The sequence below is a fragment of the Notolepis coatsorum genome, assembly GCF_963971535.1.
Source record: "Notolepis coatsorum genome assembly, chromosome: 5".
NCBI classification, from domain to species: Eukaryota; Metazoa; Chordata; class Actinopteri; order Aulopiformes; family Paralepididae; genus Notolepis; species Notolepis coatsorum.
The window spans coordinates 103,894,884-103,918,656 of NC_140169.1; the positions used below are offsets into that span (position 1 = coordinate 103,894,884).

The 23,773-nt window shown below is 42.7% G+C and overlaps 1 protein-coding gene across 2 annotated transcripts in view; it reads left to right on the forward strand.

Annotated features, from left to right (window-relative positions):
- Positions 1-11,247: 11,247 nt before the first annotated feature.
- Positions 11,248-23,773, forward strand: part of LOC311228053 (poly(A) polymerase type 3-like) — a gene marked incomplete at its 3' end in the record, with an annotated part of 38,542 nt that continues 26,016 nt past the window's right edge. For both annotated transcript variants that reach the window (XM_084313954.1, XM_084313955.1), the window contains exons 1-6: positions 11,248-11,411; positions 12,117-12,287; positions 19,062-19,128; positions 19,901-19,982; positions 22,068-22,177; positions 23,602-23,655. In XM_084313954.1, the coding sequence (XP_084170080.1) occupies positions 11,404-11,411; positions 12,117-12,287; positions 19,062-19,128; positions 19,901-19,982; positions 22,068-22,177; positions 23,602-23,655 (492 nt within the window). In that variant the 5' untranslated portion in view covers positions 11,248-11,403. The remainder of the gene's footprint in view (positions 11,412-12,116; positions 12,288-19,061; positions 19,129-19,900; positions 19,983-22,067; positions 22,178-23,601; positions 23,656-23,773) is intronic.

Here is a 23,773-nt window from a genome sequence, read left to right on the forward strand (position 1 = left end):
GCAAGCCGTAAGGTTATCCTATAACCCTAGTTATATGAATACTGGCTGAGCGTCTCGCTCTGCCTACTGAGATACATCACTATCTCCAGCACCTAGTGTGCTCTGGGAAACAAAACAAATGCACCCACTTGCACGTGACCACACCACTCCCATGCGTCCTCTATATTACGCCGGAAGTGGTCACGCCTCACCCTTCCCAGTTCGATTTCCATAAGCGGAAAACATCCAAGGAACCTCAGGGCGCTAAAGAGCGAGATGCTCAGCCAGTATTCATATAATTAGGGTTACGTTATATATCATCTGGCTTCGCGTCTCGCTCTGCCTACTGAGATAAAGGGCAAAGCGGACGCGTGGCCCCGACAAATGCACCCCCTGAGGGCCTGTAAGCCCCAGCCAGGGAGGAGGGGAGTCCCGTCCACCCGCCCGTCCTAACGAAGGGGGGGGGGGGGGCAGCCACGTGTGACACAGCACCCCGCGGTCCACACCCACACACCCCTGCTAGCCCACCTGATGGCGGGATGCAGGAGAGGTCCCGGACCTCAGGACCGCCTGGGAGACAGAACCCCCAGTCATATCCATGAGGTAAAACCTAACGAAAGGACCCGGGGAGGACCAGGAGGCCGCAACACAGATGTCCTCCACCGAGGCCCCCCCTAACAGGGCAGCAGAGGCCGCCACACCACGAGTGGAGTGCGCCCTGACGCCCCCAGGGGGGGACCTGTCCAGTCAATGTGTAGCAAAGGGCAATGCCCTCGCACAACCAATGTGACGGGCGCTGCTTGGACAGCGCCTCACCCATGCGAGGGCCACCGTAACAAACAAACAGTTGATCGGAAGCCCTGAGACCCTGCGTGCGACTAAGGTAAACCCCCAGTGCACGGACAGGACACGACAGGTGAAGGCTCGACTCCAACCCACTAGCGTGAGGAGGAGGATGAAACGCCTGAATCACAATATCCCTGGAGCGAAAAGAGCTCCGGATATTCTTTGGCACGAAGACCGGATTAGGCCTCAGAGTCGCCCCGCTATCGGCCCGAATAGACAGGCACTCAGGCCGCACAGAGAGAGCACACAGCTCACCCACGCATTTAGCGGAGGTGATGGCCAAAAGGAACGCGGTCTTAAAAGACAGCCGATCCAACGGCGCCTGCTCAAGAGGCTCAACCGGGCCCTCCGACAACCGACCCAGGACCAGTTGGCGGTCCCAACTCGGAGACAGAACGCTCCACAGGCTTGAGACGCCGAGCGCCAAGCAGGAAACGTTTCACTAGAGGGTGGCTGAACAGCGTACCGCCATCAAAGCCCACATGACAAGAGGATATAGCCATGGGGGAAACATGGCCGCTGGCCGGGGGCCTCGCCGCAGCCGCTGGCGAGGCCGTGCTCTCACCTCTGGCTGCCCGGTGTGGGGCGGTGTGGAGCCCAGGTCAAATACCGCCCGCGCCCCTGCGGACAGACCAAAAAGTCCATCTGCGGAGATGGGAGCCCTGAGGAGGGGAAGTCTCCTCTCCTCCTCAATGGGAGATTGCTCCAACCAAAGATGCCTGTGAACAAGCGTTGACAGCATCCTAGCCCTCGGTTATAGCTTGCAGGCTGGGTCAAAAGCTGTATAACCTCAAAAACTCGTGCAATGTTTTCGACGTCGGCTGGCCCTAAGGCCCCACCACCCGACACCATTTTGGACAGAAAAGCAGCCAATTGAGCAATGTTATTGGTTGCTGCTCAATTCCGTCCCGCGGCGGTATAAGCTTCATCAGCCCACTCAGCCACCTGCCGGGCCGACTCGCCCTCCGGCGTCGGCTTCCGGGTGGGATACCGTTCAACCATGCCAGGGCAAAGGACCGATGCTACCTACTCCTCTAAGCACGGCACACCTGTCCTGAGCCCTGTCGGCAGCCCATCCACCCGTGTAAAGGGTAAAAAGGCCTCAGCAAAACCCTCAACATTAGACACTGATTGACCTTCAGCAATGAAACGGTTAAGAGGAGGGAAGAGTGGTGACAACCCCGGCGGGGCACATGGGAACGGCGCCCCAAACATCTTAGCATTAGCATTAGCTGCGCGCTAGGATACTTGGAAAAACATCCAAAAGAGAGTCATGATGACCACGTTTATCCAAATATCCCGCCCCCTGCGCCAATACATCACTCGGTCGTCTCACGAGACAACAACCAGTATTACACATGCCAGTACCAATGCCTGCTAGCGCAGGTCCTACCTGGGCGCGACGTGGCTCGACTGCCAACCGTCGCGCGAAATCCCTTGGTCCGCTGTCATGCGACAAGGAAAAAACAGGACAGGACCGGCGCGCTGTTAGGACGTGCCGAGAAGGTTCCGGGGGCTGGCGAACTTCTGGCGAATTCCCAACATTGTGTAATTTCTCCTTACGCTTCATAACAATCTCCAGTTCAGAAGTGCATCTGAGCTGCTTCCGCGTTGGAAACGAATGAGGAAGGGTGAGGCGTGACCACTTCCGGTGTAATATAGAGGACGCATGGGAGTGGCGTGGTCACGTGCAAGTGGGTGCATTTGTTTTGTTTCCCAGAGCACACTAAGTGCTGGAGATAGTGATGTATCTCAGTAGGCAGAGCGAGACTTGCAGCAACGCTTCTCAAGGACAGGGAGCCAAGTTGGGTTAAACCAGTTTGGGAGAGGGGCACAAGAGGAGTTCTTTATAGCTATGGTGATTAACTGCACTGGGGAAGTAGCCAAGAAGAGTCAGAAAGAAATAAGTAACAGTGTCTGCAGCTCAAAAATATCTGAAGGTGAAGCCTTCACCGTGAAGGACAACTGGAGGAAATACTCCTGGGCCTGAAAGTTAAATGGTTGTGTTTTTTTTGTGTTTTGGTTTCTTATTTCGTTTTGTTTGCTTTGGTTGTGTTTTTTGTGTTTTTGTCTCTTATTTAGTTTTGTTTGCTTTGGTTGTGTTAGGTAGTAGAGAGACAGATAATTAAGAATATAAATATATTGTGGATATAGTTTTTCATACAATCAAAAGAAGTTTACAGTTACAGTCCAGTAGATAGCGATAATGCAACAATTATCGATGCCAACCGCTGTTAAACTCCAAAGAAGAAGCTCATGAAACAGACTTGCAACATCCCTTCAAGAATAGACAAGTTGCTGTAATTAAAGTCAAGACAGTTGAGAATATTTAATATGCTGAAGCAGCTAAGAAATATTAAGAATGATGATGAGAATGATGGGGGGATAAAGGATACTAGAGTGACAGAGGACACTGAAAGGGGCAGAGTTTGCTTAACAAGGTTAAAGCAAGACGCCGTCCTTCGGATGAGATGCTAAAGGTCCTGACTGAATTTGGTCATTAATAACATTTTCAATCAATCAATCAATCAATCAATCAATCAATCAATCAATCAATCAATCAATCAATCAATCATGAATACTGATAAGCCTGCACCTGCTAACAGGATCTGGGTTCTGTAATAAACTCTGTACGCGGCTAGAGTGTTTACTCCTAGTAAGCTGATTTATCATAAATGGAGTAAAGGGATAGTACAATAAATATAGCTTGAAGGGTACAAAGAATTAAGAGGGTGAACATGTGATTTTTCTATAATAGTTCCTCCCATAGAACTATATAAAAACCGGTTCCTCCTCCCTAAACACTGCAGCTTCTTCTCCTGTTTCATTTCAAACCTTTATTTAAACTCGAAAGGCAACTGAGGTTTCCCTCATTTACAGTCAAGTGTACATACAGAGTTAAGCAAACAATAAAAAGGCATATAAAATCACACAGCATATAAAATCATAACAATAAGACAAGTAAGGATAACAATCAATTAAATCATGTACAACTTGATTGACAAAGGTTGGAGAGATCAAGGTTTTAAACTCTGCAACAGAGGGGAGAATATCAAGCTTTACAGATTGTTGGAGTTCATTCCATGAGCTAGAGGCATCATATAGCAAAATGCAGGTTTACCCTGTTCTGAGCAAACTCGAGGGACCTTATGGACCAGCCAGTCACTAGAACGGGTTCCATAGATACCAAAAATGCATTACCAATAATGATGTAGTATAATGAGGTAGCTTAGGAATAAAAGCCTTAAAAACTTACAAATACTAGAGTTTGTTGCGCCTCTCCATCAGCGAAGACCAACCAACCTTCTCATTTACATTTACATTTAGTCATTTAGCTGACGCTTTTATCCAAAGCGACTTACAAGTTCTGTACGACAAGCCATCAGGAAGAGCACAACTCTATCAGCTGAGTAACAATGTTCATCAAAGTGTTGAGTGCTACAGTGTAGGTTAGTTTATTAGGACAAGTGCATGACAGTATGGTTAGTTAGGGTTAGATTTTTTTTTTTTTTTTTTTTTTTTTTAATTCAGATAATGGTTGAAGAAGTGCGTCTTTAGTCGACGGCGAAAGATTGGACGTGTTTCGGCTGTCCTAACTGGGGTGGGTAGTTCATTCCACCATTGTGGGGCAAGGACTGAGAATAGGCGACTTCTCTTTGATGACCCTCCCGGAGCTTGGATAGGAGTAGGTCTGAGGCGGCCAGAAGATGCAGAGCGTAGGGGTCTTGAGGGTGTGTAGTTAGAGACCATTGACCGGAGGTAGGCGGGAGCAGTTCCCTTTGCCGCACGGTATGCTAGGTCAAGGGCCTTGAAGCGGATTCGTGCAGCAATGGGGAGCCAGTGCAGGTCCCTAAGAAGTGGGGTGACATGGGCCGACTTCGGTAGGTTTGAGATCAGGCGGGCCGCTGCGTTCTGAATGAGTTGAAGAGGCTTAGTGGCAGTGGCCGGGAGGCCAGCGAGCAGTGCGTTGCAGTAGTCGAGGCGGGAGATGACTGTTGATTGGACGAGGAGTTGGGTGGCTTCTCATAAAGGACACAGTGATGAGTGTTGTATCTATCATTAGTGATGAATCTGAGTGATAGACAGAGTCCAAGGATTTAAGGGTTGAGGCCGCAGCATGCCTATAAATTACATCACCATAAGATAAGATAAGATATTCCTTTATTGATGCCCTTGGGGGGAATTCAGGCATCATAGCAGCATGGGGGAGGGGAGGTACAGGTAGTAGAAGACATACAGGTACAGGTCACAGAATTATAGTACAGTGGAGAAGTAGAATAAAAAGGCAGTGTGAACAATTAACTCTGGACATGCGCATATGGGCAACAAGGTGCGAGATGAGGGTATGCCCTTGTAACGGGGAAGCCCGTGGGTATGTCCACAGTCACGGAAACAGGTGTGTTGACGAGTGACTGTGGCAGTGCGGGCTGGTAAATTAAACTCACTTCCTCATAACAGGGTTAACAGACGCATAGGTACGGTAGTTAGGAGTGAATTCACTTCTTAGTGCAGCGGCCTGTGTCGTCGCCCGCGGACACGGGAGCCCCCTGTTCGACTCCCCCTTGGGACATTCTCATTTAACATCAAACACAACGCAGACCCAATATGATCCGTCACACGAATGTCAGTTATATTTGCCCTACAATAAATATAGTTACAACATATAATCTAATAATCTAAATCTAATATAATATATAATCTAAAAAAAATAAAAGCTAAAAGCTAAATAGATGCAATATATAATCTAATAATCTAAATCTAATTTAATAATCTAAAAATGCAAAGTGCTCAAATGCTAAATATATGCTCTGATGAAGTATACAGTATTCACATAAGGTTGTATATTGTCCTTTTAGGTGCAGTCAGTTTACTAGGTTCCTATAGTTGGATGTCTGGCAGCCATAGTCCAAAGGACTGATAATAAAACTGCTTCAACAACTCTCTTCCTACTAATCAAAGGAAAGCAGGTTCTGTTTCTGTATAGGAAGCCAATTTTCTGTCGCAAATTGGAGGCAAGGTTGTCCACATGGAATTTAAATGTGAATTTCTCATCCATAATATCCAGAAACTTCTTAGCTGCCTCAACAATTGCTCTAATCCTACCTGACGTTATGATCTGCCACACAGTCGGTCATCATAATAAAGAAAGCCAAAAGCAAGGAACATGCCAACATCATTGTAAATATGCTTACCATCTTCTCCGGAGTCAGACAAGAAGTTAGATACCAATTTCCTCTCTGTGTGTGGATCCACTTCCATTCATTTGTGCTAAACTAGTCTAGCTTGCAGCTGGATAGCTTTCTACTCAACACCCAGAGAGAAAACTGGTATCTTATTGTTTGACTCTGGTGAATGTTAATAATAATAATAATAATAATAATAATAATAATAATAATAATAATAATAATAATAATAATAATAATAATAATAATAATAATAATAATAATAATAATAATAATAATAATAATAATAATAATAATAATAATAATAATTTATTAATTACATTTATAGAGCTTTTCTCCCACTCGCCACAATGTAGGGTGGAAATTGCCTCCTTCACCACCACTGGTAGCACCTCAGAGACCTGATTGGGAATTTGGCCAGGAACGTCTCTGGGAACCCCCTACTTTTTACGATAGGCGTCCTGGGTTCTTTAACAGATTGCAGAATGGTTACAATACAATACATCCCACGCTGTTTTCTTATGCAAAACTGCCTGACTTGAAAACTTGAAAACCTTTATTTCTGCTCTCTGTATTGAACTGAAACTATCCATTGACTCAATCTCAATTTCTCTTAATCACTTGATTTGATAAAACAAATGTCCACAACAGAACTCATGTCCTCCCAGACTGCAGAGTAGATGTGCCTAACAGATTTGAGGGGGTAGTATGGGGTCCGGGTTTATGCAGTTTGTGTAGTGAAGTAGTGTGTAGAGTACCGTAGTATGTTTCATAATTCTTCAACCAGACACTGTAGGATTTCAGTAATTCCCAATAGGGTCCAGCTGCAGCCCTGGAGATTGTTCCAGATTGAGCAACTTCCGCCCGGTCCCACGACATTTCTCCCGGGACAGGACAATGTGCGCTGATTGGCGGAAAGTACGGAAGTATCTCGAAGTACGTCTGACGTTGAACGTCAAAATGAACGTCAAAATCAAAAGCAAGTACGTCTGCGCTGACGAGAGGGGGGGGGGGGGGGGGGGCTTGTATTGATCAGGTTAGTAGATATTGTACCGATCAGGTATTACAGATCATATCCGCATGAAATAAACTAAAATGTTAAAACCCATTTAGACTGTTTCTCATTCCTGTACTGTTGTTTATACTCTGCTCCTGTGTTGTAACCCAACCCCCTCCAATGTACAGTAAATGACCAAGTATGGTTGTCAATATTCCAATGTACAGTTTTGCTTGTACAGTTGTAGTGTCACCCACCCACCCACCCCTCCTACCCCCCCCCCCCCCCCCCCAACCACCTCCAATGTACAGTCCCCCCCCCCCACCTACCCAACCTCCTCCAATGTACAGTTTCTACGTCAAATGTATATACTCTCTTTTCTGGACTCTTTTTGTATCACAAACAATACTGTATTTGCAAATCTGGTATGTCATAAATGTATAGATGTAGCAGTACTGTCTATCTGTATGTCGTGTATGTCATATGTTATGATGAATTGAAAATGGGGGACCCTGATGTAAACAAGACGAAAGTCTTTCTCTGGTCTGCATACCCTTAACAATTGTGTGTATTGAGCTGTACTGTATTGTACCCATTCTGCAATCTGTTAATACAATTTTCAATCAATCAATCAATCAAGACCCGTGTCGCGGGCACTGCATTCCGTTCTCAGAATGGATTTGACTCGAGAGAGATCATCAGCAGGCTATATATGATATTCAGACTCTAGATCTATTTGAAGAGCCAGATGAGATGAGGCAACCTGTGCGATTGGCTCTTGACAACTAATTTTGCACATACTGTATACAGATTGATTGATTGATTGAAAAGTTTATTAACAGATTGCAGAATGGGTACAGTACAGTACATCTCAATACATACAATTGTTAAGGGGATGCAGACCAGAGAAAGACTTTCGTCTTGTTTCCACCAGGGTCCCCCATTTTCAATTCATCATAACATATATGACATACATGACATACAGATAGACAGTACTGCTACATCTATACATTTATGACATATCAGATTTGCAAATACAGTACTGTTTGTGATACAAAAGTGTCCAGAAAAGGAGTGTATATACATTTGGCGTAGAAACTGTACATTGGAGGAGGTTGGTGGGGTGGGGTTGGGTGGGTTGGGTGAGGGCTGTACATTGGAGGTGGGGGGGGGGGGGGGGGGGGGGGGGGGGGGGGGGTTGGGTAGGGGCTGTACATTGGAGGTGGGGGGGGGGGGGGGGGGGGGGTTGGGTAGGGGACACACACACATTTTACACTGTACATTGGAATGTTGACAAAGCCTTACTTGGTCATTTACTGTACAACTAGGTTAGGACATTTGTAGGGGCCAGTTTCGAATTGCAGTCTCACGTAGGTGTTTTTTGAGAGTGTTTTTGAAGGTGGGTAGTGATTCACATTCCTTTACAGCTTTAGGCAGGGCGTTCCACATTGATGTGGCATAATTGCGAAACGTGTTTAGTCCCTTGTTTGAGCCGAATCTGGGTTTTACATGATTTGTGGAGCTCCCTCTGGTGTTGTGATCGTGGTATTCACTGACCTTTGGGAAGTATTTTGACATGTACATGGGTACCTTGGTCGCGTAGTGTATCTTGTAGACCAGGCCCATTGCAAGTTGCTGTACTCTGTCGTCTACTCTAAGCCATCCTAGGTTGTCAAAGTGGGCAGGGGTGAGGTGGGTTCTAGGAGTCAGGTCAAGTAGTAGTCTGACTAGCTTGTTTTGAGATGTTTGTAATTTGTTTTTTAGTGCCTTTGAGGTGCTTTGGTACCATGAGGTGCAAGCATAGTCGTAGTACCCTTGAATGAGTGCTCCTGCTAGAGTCTTCAGGGTATTCTTGTTTACCAGAGAGGAGATCCGGTACAAGAATCGCGTTCGTTGGTTGACTTTTTTTATTACATTGGATGCCATTTTGTCACAGGAAAGATTAGCCTCTAGGATGGAACCCAGGTAGGTAATTTCATCTTTCCTTGTGACAATATTGTCACCCACTGTAACCGAGAAGCCGTCAGTCTTGCTGAGTTTGTTATTTGAACCGAAGAGAATGGACTCTGTTTTGCCCATGTGTAATGATAGTTTGTTGTCGGCGAGCCATATGCAGATTTTGCCTAGTTCCGAGCTGAGGGCTTTTTCAACCTGTAACTTGTTCTTGTCAGAGACCAGCAGGGCTGAGTCGTCCGCAAACAGGAACAAGTTGCAGTCACAAGCTGACGACATGTCATTTGCATAAATTAGGAATAGTAGCGGTCCTAGTATGCTTCCTTGTGGAACACCACAGCTCACTGTGAGGGGGGGGGATAGGGTACCGTTTACTTCCACCATCTGTTCCCTCCCCTCCAGGTAGGATTGTATCCAGCTCACTGATAAACTATCAAAACCAATTGCTTTTAGCTTGTCAATCAGAATGGTGTGATTGACAGTGTCGAAGGCCTTTTGTAGGTCCAGCATGACCATGCCGCAGTATTTGCCCGCGTCCACCTCTTGTTTGATGTGGTCGTTCAAGTAGAGAAGGCATGTGTCAGTGGAGTGGGATGTTCTGAAGCCAGATTGGAATTCGTAGATTAGATTTTTTTCCGCGAGGTATTTTTCGATCTGTTCGTATACTATTTTTTCCATGACTTTCGAGATGGATGTAAGGATAGAAACAGGGCGGTAGTTACCCGGGTCTAATTTGCTGCCCTTTTTGTGCAGGGGTGTTACTCTCGCAATTTTGAAGTCCTTGGGGACGTGTCCCTGTTTTATGGAGAGGTTTATTATGTGTGTGATGACTGGGGTGATGGCTGCTGCTGAGTCTCTGAGGAATTTGGAGGGGATGTTGTCATGGCCAGTGGCCTTGTTTGGTTGGAGGGCGCTCAGTTTTTTGAGTACCTCATCTGTAGTTACTATTTCCAGTTTGAAGTCGTCTTTGTGGACGCCTAGGTTCATGTAGTATGCTACTATGTGTTCTACCCCATACTGCCCTGAGTGGGAGGGTAGTTTGTTTACCAGTGTTGTGGCTATGTTTGTGAAGAAAGTGTTTAAGTAATTGGCTACATCCAGCTTGTCTGTGATGAGCGTGTTGTCCGTCTTTATGTTTATGTTTGAGAACCTGGTTTTGAGTTTTTTACTGCAGCCTAGTTGATTGTTGAGTAATTTCCAAAGTTCACGTGGTTTATTTTTGTTTTCCTCGGTTTTGTCATTGATGAAATTTTTTTTTGCAGTTTTGATCATGGAGTTTACGTCATTTCTTAGTCTGTTTCTTTCTAGTTTGAGTTCAGTCACGTGGTCTTGGAGTTCACTGCTCGTGCTTTTGGTAAGCTTTGACTGACTTTTACGAAACTCAGAGCATTTTTTGTCTCTGGCTTTCATAGCGGTCAGTATTTCAGTGTGCATCCATGGCTCAGCGCGATTTTTTACCCTGGTGGTTCTTAGGGGGGCCATTTTGTTTAGTATTGATGAAAATTTGGTTTTGAAGCCAAGCCAAGTTTCTTCAACCAGTGTACCATTGAGTTCATCTGACCAGTCCAGACTCTCCAGTTCAAGGTTAAAGGCCTCGCTAGAGTAGGTATGCGTAGTATGTGTATGCGCGCACTGCGGGAGGTGGCCAGAAGCGCGCAACTAGCCAACTACTATTATTACTACTATAGTAATACAGTCTATTCCATTATATAGCTATAGGTGCTGTATGATGACAATACATTTGATTCCTATCTAATTTTGATCCATCGCAAAGCGCTCCAGCGCTTGAATACGGGGGATCCGCTCTATACAATGCAGACCCACGGCTCTCGTATTATAATGAGCCCGCGAGGCGTGTTATTATTAGAGTTAATAATATTGTATATTGTTTACACTGCCTTTTTATTCTATTTTTACTTCTCCACTGTACTATAATTATGTGACCTGTACCTCTATGTCTTCTACTACCTGTACCTCCCCTCCCCCCTCCCCATGCTGCTGAATTTATCTTATCTTATGAATACAACGTTCAATTAACGTTCGCTAACGTAGAGAAACGTCAGACGTAATTCGAGATACGTCAGACGTACTTCGAGATACTTCCGTACTTTGTCCTGTCCCGGGAGAAATGTCGTGGGACCGGGCGGAAGTTGATCAATCTGGAACAATCTCCAGGGCTGCAGCTGGAGGCTACTCGTAATTCCAGCAGATGGCAGCAATGCTGCAACGACACGGATGTAAGCTGTCGTTAAACCCCAAAGAAGAAGAAGTAACAAAAAAAAAAAAAAACTGCATGCGCGCCATGTTTAGTGGAAACAAAAGGAGTAAATTCCTTTGCTGAATGACCACAACAAGGGACTGAAGTTGTATCTCGATGAGAAGAAAGAAGACTGGTATGATAATGGGAAATTGGAGCGGCTGACTATAGTTTTTGAGGTTGTTACAATGCCGTTGTAAGTATTTTTTGCTTTGCTTCTTTGAACAGTTTGAAGGGGAAATGAAGCGGTTGTAGAAATGGCATTATGGCCTCCTGGCCGTTAGCTTGCGTTAGCATGTTAGCTTGCGTTAGCATGTCGAGTAGATGCTAGTGTTTCTGCCAGCTATATATGCACGCTAATGTTGGTTCACTGACGAAACAAAACGACAACAGAGAAACTAGGCTCAAGTAACATTCACTACTAGCTAGCTTTTAAGTCAACGTGACGTTAACGTTCACTAGTAGAGCTACGTTAGCTGTTAAGTCAACATAACGTTAGCTCACACACACTTGCTCGAATGACTAGCAAATGTCAAATATTATGTTCCCTGGATATGTCTCCTTTTAATGTAGTGTTGCATGAAGCGGAATCGGGTGTTTTAAATCCACAATCCGGTATCAAGACCTCAATCAATTAGCAGTTGGAGGAGGATGATGATGGTGGTGGTTGTTGTGGTTTACGTTTTTGAATAACTCTTTTGGGCCTTTTAAAATCTGCTTAACATGTCAAACAAACGTTAGCTCACGTTAATCTAACGTTAGCTGTTAAGTGTAACAAGGGGGGTGATTTAAAAAAAAAATATATATATATATCATTTAGTTTTCTATAGTCGTTTGTATATGTGCATTTTCACAATATAACCTACACCCCAAACTCAAAACGTAATGTGTGCTATTTCAGTCCGATCTCTAACCAGGCTCCAGCAGCACAGCAGACACTGAAGCACTATGGGATCACCTCTCCCATCACCATGGCTTCACCCAAGGAGGCTGACCTGGTTCTCACCAAGAATCTGACTGAGACACTGAAACCTTACCAGCTCTTTGAGGAAGAGCTGGAGCTGCAGCGCAGGTATAATGCACAGTTACACAACTAGTAGCCAGTTACACAACTAATAGCCAGTTGTGCCCTGGTGCAAAAAGTAATGTTGAATTTGAGTGCTGATCTAAGACTAGTTTTGCCCTTTTTAGCTAAAGTATAGGGCAGGTTGTATGGTTATGAAGCAGAAGAAACGTAAGCGGCAAGTGCATTTTAAGCCTGATTGGTCTGGTCCCCTACAATATTGATATCACGCCATAAATCGATCAATACAGAACATATTCATTCATGTTGCGTTCCTTTTCCAAATGTAGCCAATAGTAAAGTAGGGCTGAGCCCAAACGTTTGGACCTTCGTTCATTATGTTGGCATTCAAATCTTAATTAATGGGTTCGAACCTCCGCTTTTTATTTATTTATTTATTTTTATTTACGTTTAGATTTTTTTTTTACACAAAATATATATCAGAATGTGATATATATCACAGTACTATGTAGGGCTGGGCGATATGACCAAAAACGTTATCGCGATAAAATTATAAAATTATTTTCATATAATTCGATATCGATAATTATCGTTGATATAATGTCCGTCAAGTTTAATTAACTTCTTATGCTGCTGCGAATGTCAAGTCGAGTTGATGTCGTCATCAGTCTGCGCACGTTAGCCGACAAGCGGAGTATCTCATGACAATAAATATGACACTAAAATACTCTCTTCCGCCACAATATATTGAAACGACGTCCACTGTATATCCCACACTACCATAAACGTGGCCTCAGAATTCAAAACACACACATACTCGGCACGTAAATATATAAAACAGTGCCGTGCAAGCTAGTTATCCTAGCCAGCCTGTTGGTTCTAAGCGTGTATTCCATGACAATGTGCTAAATATGACACTAAAATACTCTCTTCCGCCACAATATATTGAAACGGCGTCCACTGTATATCCCACACTACCATAAACGTGGCCTCAGAATTAAAAAAAAACACATACTCGGCACGTAAATATATAAAACAACGCCGTGTAAGCTAATTAGCCTAGCAAGCCTTGTTGTTGAGTGAGTCCTACCTCCTTCCGGGTCTCGGCCATCTCCTTCACTGATTGGTTGTTAGCTGTTGTGCGTATGCACGTCATCACGTAACGCTGGTTGTTGTTAGTGAGTGAGCTGAGCCGAGGCTGAACGGAGCCAAGCTTGGAAAATCGATATATCGAAACTTTGCGACCACGTTTCATGTTTATTTCGAGGAAATAATTTATCGCGATAGTTATCTTTATCGCCCAGCCCTAGTACTATGTTGTGTTTACAATCATTAGAAAGTCACGCGCGAACACAGGTCACAAGTCTAGTGCGATGAGGACGGGTCACCGTCATATCAGGAAATGAATCTGTCATGCAAAAAAGGGGGCCGGTCAAACACAGAACTGTGATCGTTAGAAAAACACGTTTCAGATTAGGTAAAATAGACATAGAATATACCTTACCTTAGCCAGAAGGTATTCCAAAAAGAATAATTCCAAGTGATTGCATCGCCATCGCGATTACCAGTGTATATGTCTATACCAGGGGTTCCCAAACTTTTTCAGCTCGAGACCCAAACAAGAAATTTGGTGTTTCCCCGGGACCCAAATTTACAAAAATACATCATGAATTGCCATAACATACATTTATAAACTACTGATAAAGAACACAAAAAACCATGAATTTCAAATGTATATGAAATGTATTTATTTAATTATAAAAGTACATCACAGCAATAATCAGAGTGTAATGTTAAGTTGCTCACCACCTCATAACATATGTACTTACAATTTTGTAACACTTTTAAATGAACAAACATGTTCTACTCTCCTTTCTATTTCTCACCCCTTTTTCAACTCTATTTCTTACCCCCTCCCTCAGTCCCTCAACCGTAAACCCCAACATTGAGCAACATTCTGATTAATTTGTACCAGGCCACGTGAGCGGATCGGCGCGGGGGAGAAATCCGCTCTTCGCTCTTTAAAGATTGGTCCGCTCCGCTAATCGCTCATGTTGACCCCGCCCCCAAGTCGCTCTCCGCTCGCGCACCGCTCACCTTGAATCGAGCACTCCCCGCGCCAGATCGCTCGGCATATATATATATATTTTTGGAGCATGGTGTAAATTAGCTCAAACTACAACAGTCTACACCCCCTGGGCCCCTTAACAATTGTTTGTATTGAGCCGCATTGTAATTGTACCCATTCTGCAATGTTAAATAACGTTGTTTATCCATTCACTAGCTCTACTAAGCGATGATAGCTAGCCTAGCCACAATGCTATGGTCGCGGCCATTAACGTTAGCATGTAAGCTAACGACAACAACAATGGCGTCAGATTCAGATTTCTAACATCCTGTGAGTGACAAAGCCTGAACAGGATATCACAGGTTCACCCTTCTCAATTCTCATTGGTTGAAAATGGCCTTCATGTTTGTACATCGCCATCTGTTGCTTTGGCATTGTACTACATGCATATTACATCAGTGTTAAACCACTGTGTGAGCGGCCCGGAGTGGATTGGAGAGGAGGAGAACTCTCGCTCCAGACGTCGCGCCGACCCATTTTAAAACCCACTCCTCGCTCACGTCAAAACCGCCCCCTCCGCTCCCCGCGCCGCTCACGCTCCGATCCGCTCACATGCACTGATTTGTACTGACTTGTTTAAAAATTCTACTGACCTGACAGCCTGTATCAGTTCCGCAACCGCTCCTATTTCCGGGGTAGGCCTGATTGGCCCCGACAGGCACGTGACCCGCCGCAGCCACGCCCCGCGGCAGCCCCAGGACGCGGCAACGAGGCTGCTGTGGTTCACCGCCGCAGAGTTACCATACGCTATACAATATACTAATATACAATACGGCTCACTTTTCCCACTTCAATGACAGAGCCGCTGTTTAATAATATTGTCGCGGCGGAGCTCCGTCGCGGCAGCATTATGTAGCAGTAATCCCCCCTTTTTTACCATCGACAACTAGCTCAATTGGTAACGCTGCTTGGCTGTGGATCCTATGGTCCGTTTGTGACAAGTTCGATTCCCTTAATTTTTTTTTTAACGTGCATTGCACTATAGCGTATTGTATGGTACAGTAACGGTCTCTGGAGCGCAACAGTAAGAAGCATTTGCACTGCAATGCATACACCTTACTGTAAATTGTACCTCATCCCATTTCTGCTTCGCACTATAGCACTCCAGAGACCGTTACTGTACCATACAATACGCTATTGTGCAATGCATGTTAAAAAAAAAATCGAATCGAACTTGTCACAAACGGACCATAGGATCCACAGCCAAGCAGCGTTACCAATTGAGCTAGTTGTCGATGGTAAAAAAGGGGGGATTACTGCTACATAATGCTGCCGCGACGGAGCTCCGCCGCGACAATATTATTAAACAGCGGCTCTGTCATTGAAGTGGGAAAAGTGAGCCGTATTGTGTATTAGTATATTGTATAGCGTATGGTAACTCTGCGGCGTTGAAGGCGGAAAGCGGCGGTGAACCACAGCAGCCTCGTTGCCGCGTCCTGGGGCTGCCGCGGGGCGTGGCCGCGGCGGGTCACGTGCCTGTCAGGGCCAATCAGGCCTACCCCGGAAATAGGAACGGTTGCGGAACTGATACAGGCGACCTGACATGCTAGAAGGGGTATAATATTTCATCTATGGCACAATGAAATCTAATGAGAGGTATGTGGCTGGTTGAGGTTTTCAACCAGCAGATCTATTCTGGGCTTGGTTTTTGAAAGTGCTATTCTGAGGTCATGCTGAGCATTTAGTCTGTTTCTGTATTTGTTTTTCAGGTATGCTAGAGTAGAAAACCCAGATTCACATAAGTATGTGGTGCCAAACTGAATCAACACATCTACAGCTTTTTTATATATAATTTTTATTTGTTTTATTTTTATTTGCGACCCAATAAAAACGCTGACAATTTTATAGTGATGCACCGATTGTGGCCGAAAATTGCTGTTCTGGCCGATACCGATATTTACAGACACTTTTTTCTGATAATCAAATAAAGAGCTATTTTCCAAAACTCATTTTTTTTTTATATTTTTTTTTTTTTTTTTTTTTTTACCTTTGTAACTTATTTTCAGAAATATTTTGAAACTATTTAAGGCCAAAATATGTTAAAAAAAAAAAAAAAAAAAGAAGAAAAAAATAATAATATATATATATATTTTTTTATATCGGTATCTGCCCAATCTTGATATCGGACCGATACCGATGTGTAAAAAAACGGCCATATCAGCCGATATTATATCGGCGGCCGATATATCGTGCATCACTAATGATTTAGAATGGGGATCAGAGGAAAAATATCAAAGGATCAAAACCCGAGAAATCTCGGGTCTGGCGCTCAACCGTTGGGGAGTTAACCCGGGATATCTCTGGTCTGGCGTCCAATGTGTTAAGAGGTTAAGGGTCACTTTAACCAAAAATCTAATTCGAAATTCGTTGCAGAATTGTAGACTAGTTCGAATTCGAATTTCAGTAAAAAAATAAAATAAAAATAAAAAGTCTAAGCTATTTTCAACGTTTTGTCAACTTTCTTTTTTACCATGGTATGTTTGGTATCATTCTTTTCAGCACAGTCTCGCCTATATGACCTGACCGTTTATTTTCATACTGCATACTGTACAACACAAACGATTTTAGAAGATGTGTTTTTCTACTATGAGGCTGAGCAAATGTAAACATGCTCCTGAAGCATTAGAAACAATGAAAACACGCCCTCAGGTTGCATAATTATGTAGAAACAATTATAAACAATTATTTTCTTACCTTGCCTCATAATCCTCTGAAACGGCACAAAACTCCAAACGCACTCCAAAAGACTGACAACTAGCGTGATCACTAGTGTGATTAAAAACGGCGAAGATAATAATACAAATGGAGTACAATTTACGCATGCGTAAAACCTTATTTAGCATCGAATTGAAATGATCCTGTTTCAATTATTTCTTTGGCTATCGACCCCAAATAAAAACGAGCTACTATGTAACGTTAGTTTCAGGCCTGCTCTTTCGATGAGCATTCCGCAAATTCTCCGCCAGACCTCGTCAAACAAATGACGTCACTTGGTCACGCCGGCATGCAGGTCAACTGCCGGTATCCTTATTTTAAAAAGTTATTATTATAATAATATATATATTTATTTCAAGTTCGAATCTCGTGTTTTTAAGGTAAATTCAAAATTAAATTCAAAAATAATGTAACGGCCCTACTTCACAATGCAGATTTATATTTTGCATATAATCTCACATGCATCCCAAAACTCTCAGTTTTGCACACAATAATTTAGTTCAGCAGTTATTGAGAGTAAATTTGTTTGAATATGGTGACCGGTGATGTCATCTGGGACATTGGATCTTTGAGCTTTCTGTTAATTACAGGCACAGCTCAATGGAATTTTGTAGATGGAAAAAATAGCAACTACCGGTAATTAATATGTGCAAAACTGTTGGGTTTTTGGATGTTTATGAGATTATGTGCAAAATAAAGCAGCATTGCTTTTTGATTAAGTGCTCCTCTAAAGATGGCAAAAACAAAATAGTAAAATGTGAAATGTTGGGTTTTTCTTGTCTTATGTTTAAGCGTAAATTGTAACTTTAGTGATATTTTACCATCTTCAGTGAATGTTGCTATTGCATGTGGCAGTGGTTGCCATGATAACTGTCTAGGGGTGCTGTGCAGAGTCTGCTCAGTGCTAATTTCACATTCCTTTTCTATAGAATACGTTTTTCCCACATACGGTAGCTTATAAAATCTTTATTTAATTGCATTTCAAAACGAGTTTATAAGTCGATTAAAGATATTGTTCATACAAATGGCATATTAAATTGAATGGGCTATACTTGCTAATGAATGTGTATTTATGTTCTGATCTTTCGTCAAGTCTAAATGGGGCAACAGGGTTTAAATGGCTTTTGCCACCTTCTGGAGACGAGACCGCCCTCCTTCTCAAAGAGTGCTGTCACCGTGCTGTTGAATCTCCCCATCGTGCGGTCGGCTGGCTTCCTCTTACATAATATGTTGCACAAGTCCTGTTTCACGGTCTCTCTTTCTTCCCTCAGAACCAGGCTCAAGTTGCCATTTAAAAATATTGTCTTGTGTTTTAACTTCTAAATGATCTTTTTAATTTTGAAACCGTTGGCTACTTCAAAAGGGCATATTCGTTGTACGTTATCTTGTTTTAATTGAAATGGTTTTTCAATGGCTAATTCAAAGGAATTTAATTCAAATCAGTGTTTAAATACTCTATAAACAAAATGTGTATAGCTTAAGCAAAATATGTACCGGTATTTGTTTTTCTTTTAAAGAGATGGGGTGCGATAGGGGCCGGGGGTAAGATCATTTCTGGGGTCCCCTCTGACGAAGATGTTTGGGAACCACTGGGGGCTTGGGAAGTGGATCGGGTGTTGGACTGCTGCTACAGAGTACAGACGCTGGTTACCATCAGTGTTACTTTCATCAATTTGCATTTGGAAATCATACAAAAACGTAGGTAGGGATGGAGAAAAAGAAGGATCAAGGTTTCTCCCACGATGTTAATGATGTTTTCTGTGGCAGCTTTTCACACAAGACTTCCAAACCATATTTTATTACAAAGATATGCTAGTCAACATGCTGCCTGTCAACCGCACTAATCCTGTACAGACGGCACCTTAGTGATGTTATTACCTGACATCACATTACCAAGGCCTATAGCTGGAAGAGGACTGCCATCCTTTGTTCTGTATCCGTTGTATAATCTCATCTTAATTTCACCTTTTTGTCCACAGAATACTGGTGTTGGGTAAACTAAACACACTGGTTAAAGAGTGGATCAGAGACATCAGTGAAGTAAAGGTACGATCTCGAGACCCCCCTCCCCCGGGTTTCCTCTCAAAAATAAGTCTGTATTTACCTCCAATAGTATGTAGGGCTTTGAACATGTTTGATACCAATACCTTGCATTCATCACAGATCCCACAAAGAAACCACGTGATACTTTTGCACATGGGACGGGTAATAAAAATGCCTTCTGGTCAAGGCAGTCTTGGGCTTTTTTTTTCTGGCTCCAAGGCAATAGGAAATGGACAACGTATACTCAAAGAACTTTGTGTTGATTTGTCTTATCAAGTCATGTTTGAATGCAATAATGCTGTTGAAAAAACAAATATTATTTGTAATTGGTATTTAAGTACTGAAATTGATATCAACATTGTTCAATACCAGGTAGTACATATTTATACTTACTATGTACCACTGCTGCTAAAAGATTTGCACTAAGTTCTCTTACAGTCTATATTTATTGCACTCATGCATTCATTTTTAGCTACGGTTTATATTGTATATAGTCCTGTATATTTGTGTGTACATCGTGTCCCATATGTCACTTTATGTTTATAGTGTCCTATATGTTACTTTATGTTTATATTAGATCTTTTTTTATATACACCGTCACCGTGGGATGGGGGAAACGCAATTTAATTTCTCTGTCTTGCACATTACGAGAAGTGACAATAAAGCTGACGTTGGCTTGACTTTGACTAGTATGTACGTGATTTGGTCTGTTATTTGATTTCTGCCCATGATTATGTGTGGATTACATACTTTTTTTTCTGTTTCTCTTTTGTAGAACCTACCTATATCACTGATAGAAACTGTTGGTGGCAAGATCTTCACGTTTGGCTCTTATCGCTTAGGAGTACATACAAAGGGTAATTTCTCACCTCATCTGATGGGACAATGGTAGACATTTTGTGGGCATTTTGTTGGTAGGGCTGTTTGAAAATGTTAAAATGTTTGCTAGCTGCAAGGTAAACACAAAAAAGTGTTCACACGCTGTCTTAAATTTAATAATCTGAATCTTTGGCCTTAAAGGGTCTTAAATATGATTTTGATAGTTCTTAAACTTTTATTGGATTAGGAAGTTACTTCTATGTTTTCTGTATCACCCCCCCCCCATCATTTGTATGGAATTACTTCTTTCATAGTAATTTTCCTTAAAATCTTTTGCCAGTATGGATATTAACCTCTTAAGCATCACCCAAAAACGGGGCCATTTGTTTTAGACTGCATACCTTTTTTGCAAGGCTTAGCTTTATACTTATAGCACATGCATGAGTCTGGTCTCTTTTGAAAGGTAACATTCTGAAGGTTACCAAGTCAATAAAGAGAAATCACTTCGAGTGCTAATGTATTAGAAAAACAGAGGTTTGAACACAAGTTCAAAGTTGAAGTAAAAGTTGTGTGTCCTCACATTTCTGTTTAGTGGTTGCCAGATGCCTGTTTTTAAGTTCCAGCAGGTAGGAGCTGGAAAATACTGTGGTTACCATACCATTCTTATGTAGTACAGGTCCAAATCTTATAAAAATCCCACGGAAAATGAGTGTTTGAGAACGGTTTTGGTAATGTGTGTACCCGGTAAAGATACAGTGTGATTATCCAAAATGGCTGCCATTCATTCAGACGCGCAAGTCAAAACAATGGACTTCTTCGACCTTCCCCCACTCTCACCCGCCCACGTCGGACCTCTTTCGGAGCCGACGCTCATTGGCTACAACGGTGATCAATCATCAGTTCAGGACCGTTCACAACCGGAAGTGTTCATTTGACGGAGCACCTGTCGAATGACTCTCGCCGGATATATTGCCATGTAACTTGAGACCCGAAGTACGCAATTGGTTGAGTGTGGCGGCAAATTAAACTTTTGAACAGTATTGGAATGATCGGCGTAAAATGCAGCCCAGAGCAGGCAGACGAGCGCAAAGTACCTCGTCGGGCTGTCCGATGCTTATGTCGTTAAATTCTATTCAAACTTTCAAAGTGGTCTTAATCTCTTAAGCCGCCATAAATCCATCTCTACAGAATGTATGAATTAATGTTGCGTTTAATTTTTCAAATGTAGCCAAGAGTAAAGACCCTAACCCTCTCAAAACAGCAGTCAAAGTGTTTATTTTCAGCACTACGTTTGTTTACCAATGCTTTTAAGTCTTATTAGTGAAATATTAGTTATACAAATCGAGTCGGAAAATGGTGAGGATTTGGCGCAACCTAACTTTGAGTGTAGTCTTTTGAAAGGAGACCATGGGCTTTCGAATTTCAAAAAACTACCGGTACACTTCCCAGCTCACGCCAGCCCGTCAATCATCTGACTTATGGATCGACTTTTTTATTTATCTTATTTTTCGGGATTATCTCCCACAAAGCGTAACGTTAAGGCCATAAAACAGAACTTGGTTAATTTCTTTACCTTTCTGTGAACGTCTACCAAAAAACGCGTTGCAATCTGATGAAAAATGGCGGAGAAATTTACATTACAAAAAAGTAACTGTACTTACAGTAGATTTCATTCACGGTTTGTGAATCACGCCTGGTGATACTAAATCCAGATTGAACTTGGAAAGGGGACATTTGGTCAGATCCATAGATGTGCGACATGGCCATAATAAGGTAATTTATAGGCCTGATATTCTATATTCTATAATCATATTTAAAATGTCATGTATCCGGATGGCAGAACGTCTTTACAAAATCTCCTGTTTAATCATCTTCCCTTTATTCATTTGCTTTTTCATGTCTGGCAATTTTTAGCATGGTGTTATTCACCGTCAAAGATGAGAAGAGAAAAAAGAAAAAGAAAAAAATAGTTACCTTGTTGAAACCTACCTCTATAAGTAGGAGGCTGCTGTCACTGCTGTTGAATGATTGTAAGTGTAGATATTGATGGGCAACAGGCTGGCCAAGTCATATGTGATAAAGTTTTATGTGGAAACATGCCTCTGCCTCTGTTATTCTGTCAGGCGCCGATATTGATGCCCTCTGTGTGGCACCTCGACATGTGGAGAGAACGGACTTCTTCACCTCCTTCTATGAGAAGCTGAAGGACCAAGAGGAGGTCAAAGACCTCAGAGTGAGTAACATACACAAACTTTGTAGAAAGTTTCTACGTATGTAGAAGTTTGAAGAGTTTTGTATATCCTAAACGATGTTCCCCCTACCTTTTGTTGGTGGGGTGGCCGGCCTACGGGACCTCCTTCCCCTGCCTGAAAATGTGAATTTGCATGAATATTGAGTAACCTTTCCTGCAATTTTAAAAGCAGATGGCTAAACTATTCGTTTTATGAGATGTACCCTAGTAGTGGCATAGCCAGGATATATTTTTATTTTGCGAAAGACTTCCTCGTATCTACAATGATTTGAAATAATGCAATGGTAACCAATCGGGGACTGCATTCTAACTGCTGCTTTGTCCCCCAGTGGAATGTAGTTCTTTATTGGTTCCTGTAGTTGATTACGTGAAATACAGGCTGCAGCTGGCAAAATGGTAACTGTGTCTCCCGAACCTACGGCCGTTAATGTTTGTAGAATAAACACAGCAATTAGTGTAGTAGTTATATCAGAAATAGACTCTATAACAGGGGTCAGGAACCTTTTTGACTGGGAGAGCCATAAAAGCCAAATATTTCTAAATATATTTCATTGAGAGCCATATAGTATTTTTAACATATAATAAATTAAATATGTCTTACTTTTAATGCGACTTCTGGTGCTGCATGGTTTTGCTGATGGCCTTGTAATCTGGTTCATACGTGGTGAGGTTGAGCTTCATGCAGGCGTTGAGGCTTCCATCAGTTAAACGTGAGCGTAGGTTGGTCTTAATGTTCCTCATATGCGAGAATGACTGCCCACATGCATATGTAGAGCCAAACATGGTCAATACGGCAATACTCACGCTGCATTGTGTGGTATGTCACAGGAAGCTTGTTCCAAGTTTTAAGAATCAGCTGGTCTTCAGGTTGAAGATTTTTTATTTCTGTCCACTTGTGTTCCCTCGCCAGCTCTGCTCGCTATATCTTCAGCTACAGATACTATTAGCTGTATCTTCAAAACTAATTTTTTTTTTTTTTTTTTTTTTTTTTTTTACTCAAACATTTCTGGGAGCCATATGCTGTCACCAGAAGAGCCATATATGGCTCGCGAGCCATAGGTTCCCGACCCCTGCTCTATAACAACAATTAAACAAGAACAAGAGTATGGACTAGCAGACTTTCTTGTTGATGTTCTTCTGACTGGATTATCTCCGTCTGTCTGACGGAGTTTGTCTGTTAAGGCAAGTACTCCCGCCCACTGAAATGGGTCTAGGCGGCTAGAAGTCCAGGCACAGTTTGCAGATGATCTGCAAATGAGTCTGGCTTCCAGGCTAGTAGTGACGATCAATGATTAGGATGATGTAAACATTTTATAAAATAAAGGTGCTTACCACCCTGCCTGAAAAGTCTAGGGGAAACACTGCTAAAAATAAATTGAGAAATCTGTTCTTCTCCCACTCTCTAGGCTGTGGAAGAAGCGTTTGTCCCCGTCATCAAACTATCCTTTGATGGAATTGAGGTATTTAATTTGTCTTTTCAGGGGAAAATGTATATGTACTGAGTAGACAACGGTGTGTTTTCTTGTGAAGGCACACGCATGTTTGTTTTTCTTTACATTTTCCTTCCTCCAGATTGAC